General features: G+C 35.2%; 1 protein-coding gene across 1 annotated transcript; it reads right to left on the bottom strand.

Moving 5' to 3' along the window:
• Positions 1-348: 348 nt before the first annotated feature.
• LOC122302816 (mannose-6-phosphate isomerase 1-like) lies at positions 349-5261 on the bottom strand. Its single transcript, XM_043114246.1, has 5 exons — positions 4709-5261; positions 4326-4493; positions 2676-2888; positions 1263-1529; positions 349-867 (listed from the first exon to the last, which is right to left on the bottom strand). The coding sequence occupies exons 1-5, from the start codon at positions 5036-5038 to the stop codon at positions 547-549; spliced, it is 1299 nt and encodes a 432-aa protein (XP_042970180.1). The 5' UTR covers positions 5039-5261; the 3' UTR covers positions 349-546.
• Between the last annotated feature and the right edge of the window lie 2590 nt (positions 5262-7851).

The raw sequence follows: 7851 nt of genomic DNA on the forward strand, positions 1-7851 counted from the left end.
AAATTGAAAGGGCTAGGGGGAGTTCATCCTGATAATTTCTGAAACGCGACCTAAGAAAAAGATGCCAGCGATTTTCCTCTGTGGGACATTGGATACTGTAGTACCATATGAGAATCATGAGCCACAGTGAGAACGCCATTGGATTGGATCTCATGAAAAAGTGAGACATCGGACTAGCATCCGTCCGGCTCGGTCTCGGGAGTATGGAAATGGGTTGACGGTGGAAGTTTGGCTGGATTGGATACGTAGTAAGGAGGTGAGCCTTTCTACTGGGGCACTGCCAAACACAAGATATGCCCCTAGTATGGAACCAGGTTCGAACGAATGAACAGGAAATCAAGTTGCGTATTACCACCAAAATAATACGATTCTTTTTTCTATTTTTTTAAAATTTTACTACATGGCATTGGGCATACATCAAAATACAAGTGATTATTACAAAAAGGCATCTACAAGCAACGGTAGTGCGCAGCATTTAGGCACATGCGGCGCATCGGTTATTTACTCAAGACCTAAACCGGATATTAGGTGCTGTTGTATCATAATTCACGAGGTTTGAAAGAACTTGCTGTTCACTCCTGCTCTATACAACTGTAATTCTGACGCGCTTGTAGTAATGCTAATCTGTGTGTTAGCAGGTGCAAAAAGAACATCTCCTTCAGTAATTACATCTCCTTTGGATGATCTCGCATGCATCATTCCCTCCCCAACCATGACCATGAAAATGGAAGGGCCTGGAACTGCAGGAAAAACTGTTGATGCCCCAATGGGAAGAATGCAACGGTCAACCTCAAATTCGTCAAAAGGTGGCAGGTACCTCATCACATATGAGTTCAAAGGAACTCCTTTCAGAATTTCAGGCATACCCTGCAGCAGAGACAAATATCAATATTTAATCATATTAACTTCGCATACCATGTAGTCATTTCACCCAGGAGGCATTGAAAATCTCTCTGGTGGAAGAATAATGAAGTAACATCAAGGAAATACCAGCTCTAGTATATGATAATGCAGCACCTGAAGTTACATACAAATTAATATGTTTATCCACAGGCAGTTCTATCAGACCATATATGGCCATGAATTGATTCCACACTATTCAATAACAGAGAATTTGATGGATAGATTTGAGATGAGGGTTGAAGTAAACCCATAAAAGATTCCACTTGGAGGTTGATCACATTGCCAAAGGAAATATGGATTTCCTAAAAAGCAAATAGAACACCCAACCAAACTTGATCGTCCTCAAACAGTTTCATTACCTGCTTGTATGTGAGCATGGAACAAAGAGTTTCCACGTCTCGGTATTTGGGAGTGAGTCCAGCTCGCACAACATTGTCTGAAGTTGCCATGCATTCGACACACTCACCACTTAAATATGCATGAGGTTCATTTGCCCCAAGATACAATGCTTCACCGGGATTAAGCTTCACATGATTGAAAAAGAACGCTGATATGACACCAACATCGGCTGGATATTGCTTTTCTAGCTGTAACACCAGTAGTTCCTTATCTGTTAATTGCCTTACCTGATGCAAAGTATAAAGAGAGGTCATATTAGTCATCAGAGCATGAGAGGTGAGCCAAAAGCAAGATCTCAAAGAAGTTGCTCATGCATAAAAAAATGCAAACGACCCTATCATCCTATCAACACCATCGATATAGCTGATTCATGCACTTCATCTCTGTTTTTTTTTTTTTTTTTTTTTTTGGGCAGAAACCATCTTTTTGATATATACACTGCTAAATTTCATGTTTTCTCTATCAATGTGATGCTCACAAATATAAAGTCCATAAAAGACCATATGTCATCACATGAAGAGAATTGAAATTTGAAGTTTATGCTGGGAACGACAAGAAGAAAGAAGGAAAAGTAAAGCAAAAACGAAATTAATCACACGTGACACAAGATTTACGTGGTTCGGCAATGTGCCAATGTCCACAGAGCTGCTGAGAATTATATTATGATGAAAGTCGAATACATTGTGTGGCAATGCAACAACGGCCATACAAAAGTACAATATATATGTGGTGAAACCCTAATTAGGGTAATTAGCATGTAAACCCTAATTAGGGGTCAAGTCAGACTGGTTCAAGAGCTAAACTGGGTCAAGCTTCATTGAAAATTGTGGCTATCAGCTCAAGCGTCATTGAAAATCCACCAAAAAACCACAACAAATCCTTGGCGGGTTGGGTCATCAAATTGGGCAGCCACAAAAAGAAACTAGTCTCCGCACAAACAAGCACAATAAACTAAAGTTTAAGAATTTTAGAAATAACAGATGGTTTAATAATTGGGAGTCTTGCCCGTGTGGGAGAAGAAAGGGGCGGAGTACATAAAGTGTAGTTGACATTGACCTAACTGAGGGTTCAGAAAAATGCATAGCCTACGGAAAGAAATAGGCATGGAGGGTACATAAATATAGCTTAATTTTCCATTGGTACTGCCTCATCTCTACCCGTACACTCACTATTTGGATCAGGAGGCTAACTGTGGCAACCCTCTACAGTCATTTTGGGTTTGTAACAAATTGAACAAGATGAAAGTTTTGATCACAAACATCAAGAGGCTAAGCATAATTCTAAAAAATTATCCTACAGGCTAAGAGCAACAAATCCTACTAGTAAAAATACAAACAATGGAGAATAAGTAATGAGTGAAATTTTCAACTGACCTGACTTTCCTTGTGCAAGCGACTTTTTATCTTGGATATCACTTCTGTTATCATCTCTTTACTAGCCAACATGAGTTGGGTGAAAGTTGACCGCAGAACAGATTTTACTTTTTCTTCTCCATCTTGCTCATTGAGATGCAAGATTTGGTTCACATCTGCACTGCTAACCAGTTCTACAATCTCAGGAACGTGAAGAAGCACGCCCTTAAGCTCCTGGAAAGAAAATAGCAGGTTGCTCCATGTTTTGGCTCAGACAAGAATTACCAAATCTTATACTACCCCAATCATATGATACACTTCATACGTCCATAAACGAAGATTCACTTAACCCAAAACTAAGAAAAAAAATTGCAAACTTAGCAGCAGAAAAAAGAGAAGGGGGAAGGGGGGGGGTTGTAATATTGCAAACCCTTTACCCTGCGCATAATCACTTTTTCTAATCAAGCAGGCTTAATGTTAATAGAATAAAAAGTTCATAGTACATGGTTAGGAGGTGGATCCTTTCCACTGTCTATTAAGAGAATACATCTAAGAAGAGTTTATCTAAGGGTATACAACCAATAATAATAAGAATGGTCATGGCACATTGCACAATTGAATGTGCGCAACAATTTTGACTGCATATCACATGACCGCTTGAAAAGAAAGGAATGCATTTAAAAAATCCAGTTTGTCAGAATTTTCAGTGAATAGAACTCCACACAACCTCAATTTACATATTCATGAGCTCCTACCCAGGTTTCTTTGATGTTGAACGCTATGAAACATAAGAAACTAACACTAGTCTCAGACATGTCAAACCAGCTACAGCAAGAGGGCACTGACACAGATCAATCAGAAAAAAATAACTGAAACAAAGCCAGTGTCCAAATCAGGGCATGGGTTAGGAGGCCCATAACAACATCACTGACAATCTTACTTACCAAAACACATACACTTCACTAACAATCCTCAGGCAGCAGAAACCAGATTCCAGCAATGATGGGAAGATATTATTCTTTTCCTAATTTCCCCCTATCAGAAACGATCTGCGATTCCATCTTCTGGTAAATTGTGGTTAGATTGGAGCAAAGCTGGCTGATGATTAGGGATTAATCATGCAAGCTGAAGTGCCACACTAGATCTAGAAGGGAACTACTAAAATTTCGATAATTCCCCAAGAATATCAACACTGAAATTGACAAAACTTGTCATGGTACCATCGCCTATTGACTTGTTCAAGAATTAAATGGAAACTCTCATGGTTATGAATTCGTCATCTAATTGAGAGAGAATAAAATTAGTGAGATTCTCACAAACATCAAAGTAAAAATGAGTTTAGATAATACAAAAGGGTGCCTAATATATCTTTTTAGAATTTTAATTCGATAAAAAAAAAGGCCCAAGACTTGTCCATTTTGAACGCAACCCATTACGGTCACGCGTCTCTGTAACGGTCAAATGGCGCACACCACCTATTCCAATTCTTTTTTTCAATTTCAAAACTTGATTTTATCGTCCTAGAATGCTCCACAAACAGACAATTCTAAGCAAACCATTTTCATATCGTTATCAAGACCCAGACTTGTGATTGGATCCACAAAACCAGACAACAAAGAAATAGCGAAAAAAAATTCACCAGGTACAGAGCAACCTCAGAGTTCAGAATACCTCAAGGCTGATAAACCCACAGAGGGCCTCAAACTCCGTTACTGCCAAAGCCATCTCAGGCTTGTGATTATCGTCCTTATACATATCCGGCCGCGCCTTATGCAATGCCCTCGCTAACTCTTTATGGGGATGAGCCTGTATGGACAACGCTTTGGCCACTGAAAGTACCTAATTCAAACCAAAGAGTCACCATTTGAAACCTTACACAACTTTTTGCAGAAGAACATAAAACTCACTTGAAACCGATGAATAAAAAGATAGAAATCTCAATAACCAGTCAAATTAGACCGCAAGACTCAAAGAAATAAGAATTGTATTACAAGAAAATTTATAGAAACAAACACATAGGAGTGTATATTTTATGTTTGAACAACAAGGTCTACCTTGAACAAGAAAGGAAGATCAGAACCCCACTCGTCCAAAACCTTATCACCAAGCACGTCGCGGTTGTCCGAAATCCAGGACTTCAAGCTCACACCCGGCAAGCCAGTTTCGCCGGCGGTCGGGACCACGAAGGAGGGCCCGGACTCGTGGGTGCCCATCCAAAACTCGGCGTAGGGCTCGTCGGGTTGGATCACCGACCCTGAATTGAGGGCGAAGAGGCGGGCGACCCCGGAGTTATTACCCCGGCGGCCCCAGTCATAGGACTTGACGGAGCATCGCAGCCTATGGAGCTTCCTCTCCTGGAGGAAGGACGAAGACTGGGAATCCATTGGATGATAATAGTGAGTGAAAGCGCCTTGAATTTATAAGCAGAAGAAGAAAAGGAGCTGTGGGAATATGCTCGCCATTAAGAAATATATATTGGGGGGCCAGGGGGGATAGTTGATGCTTTTTGAAGCACCACGAGAGAGGGAAATAACTTTGCAGAGAGAAAGGAAGAGACGCAGAGTAAAGACGAAGTTTTAGAGAGAGAAAGAGAGAGACAGACAGACAGCATGGGTGTAGTCTGTCAGCCGTACCGTATAGTTATCACTTTAACTTATCTCTATTACTAGAATTTCGCCTGGGAGTTTTTGTAGGAAATTAGTTTTCGTCGATGACTCGAATCAACTGTCGAATTTCCGAAAAGAGAAGAAAAAAGAAAAGAAAATGAGCAAATAAATCTCACCGTATAAATATAGAGTTTTATTATATATACTAGGTGGGAGTAACGTGCAAAGCACGTTTGTCTAATTTTATGAAATGATTATTTGTAAAAAATAATATATATTTTATAAAAATTATTGATGTCACTTAATAATTTAAGGCATATTGGAGAAAATAAAAAAATTAGTTCAAAGTATCATATAATCCAAAATATGTTTATAACATCTATAATTTTAACAAAGATGTATACAAAAAATTTAATAAAAGTTTAACACAAACGGTAGTTTAAAATATGTGTCGTTTGATGTTTGTATTATAATTAATCAATTTATGTCATCCTGTAGACAATCTATAGAGACAACATTAAAATTCTTATTTTGTTGTTGGTTGAGTCGATCAGGGACAACATAAAGTTAAAATATAATCTTTTTATAAAATTTGTGGTATAATATTTTCTATATATAGCATATATATAAATCATAAAATATATTTTGAAATTGTTGGCCGAATTTACTCTTTCTTAATTAGCTTAAGGATCACAGCCTTTGTCACGTGCCTATCATAGCAAGTCCATGTATGGAATATGACTTAGTGGAAGTTACGTCCTACTACCATGGGGAAAAAAAAACACTTTGATTAAACATACTTGTATTATATATTATATGAGATTTTTAAATTTGGAATACTCAATAATCTGAGTTAATGAAACGTATAATACACATATATTATACTTAAGGATTCACGTCTTATGCACCTAATACACTTGTATATGTTAAAGAGAAAGAGAAAAATATAATAACTAATCTTTAATTACTTATTATTATATAAACTATTAAGTATTATAATTATTGAGATTAATAAATCATATAACAAAATTGAATGCTATCTCTCTCAACATTTATGTCTTCATTTTATGTGTCAAACCGTTAAAACAAACGGTGTTAACTTTAACGGAAAAACAAGAAAAACCGTTAAAACAAGATTTTCCGTTTCATACACACTTTTTATATATAGAAGAAATATAGTTATACAGTAATCTATATATTAATATTAATTTATTTATATTTAAAATTTAAAATAATATATTTTTAATCAAATTTATTTTTTAATCAATCACATCATATTGATGTACAGATTAATACATAATTATACTTATAATTATATTTTTCTATAAATATTACACGTTCCTCCGACTGGTTTTTTTCAGATATTGTATCAAAACTCAGATTTTCTAAAATTATTAGTTTTTTTATTTAAATATATCAACATGTTTCCTATTGAATTAAACAGAACCTTTTTTGTTTTATAAATCAATTAAATTATGTGCGAATAAATAAATTGTGTCATGCTACAACAAGACACTCTCAATCCCATGTGAAGGAACTTCGTGACACGTTGTTAAGCTAAATGAAAATTTTAAAAGATGTATCTTTAAATTATAAATATTATTGTAAAAGAAGTTAAGAAAATAACATCATTTTACATTACCCTTATTTTAAAACATAGTTATAAAAAATATTATCATAATAATCATAATAATAATAAAAAAATAATTTGATTATCTAAGATATTTGAAGATTGAGCAAATTTTTCTTACCGTTTAGAATCATATTTTAACCGAAATATGAAATGCAAAAGTTAAATTCAATTTACAAAACTATATGCTATTATTTTTTCCTTGTAATTATCTTGACGCGGCTGAATTTTGTGCTGGGTTTATACATGGGAATATGGGAGTGGTGTGACCGTCTGGTGAGTCAGAGGTCAATTACTTTTTTAGGATGAGTGGGACCCTTTACAGATCATCATTGTGGTCAGCCTTTGTCCGCATTCCCAATCAGATCACAATCTCGTTTGTTTTTTCTTTCCTCCCTTTATTTTTTTTATTTTTAAGCATCTTATCAACTTGAAATAATTGAGAGAAAAAGGAACGTGATTCATAAGATTGGATTATGATAATGCTTTCATATTATATATTTTATTATTATTTTTTATTTTATTTTTTAAAATTAATTAAATTATTTTATTTATTATCTATATACAACATATTTATTATAAAAAAATAAATATATAATTTAGTGGGTATAAAGATAAATAAATAAATATAGATATATACATATATAACTTTTGATATATAAATTCTAACATGTGTTGATCTTGATTGATAACCTAAGGTTTGACCCATGAACAGTTCATTCATCAAAATTAATATTAGAATGAAACAATTTCACGTGAATTTTATGGTTACGCTTGCAAAGATACTGATGCAAGTATCAAAACACCATGTGGTATAGTTGATACCTTTAGGGACCACTGCCACCAAGGCCCTAATAATAGGCGAATATTTTTTCATGTATATTTATTTATGAATCTATGATACCTTAATACATTTTTATGCTATATTTTTCATAGCAAGACATGAAAAGAAAGGATTAAA

Source organism: Carya illinoinensis, chromosome 3 (assembly GCF_018687715.1).
Source record: "Carya illinoinensis cultivar Pawnee chromosome 3, C.illinoinensisPawnee_v1, whole genome shotgun sequence".
Lineage (NCBI taxonomy): Eukaryota > Viridiplantae > Streptophyta > Magnoliopsida > Fagales > Juglandaceae > Carya > Carya illinoinensis.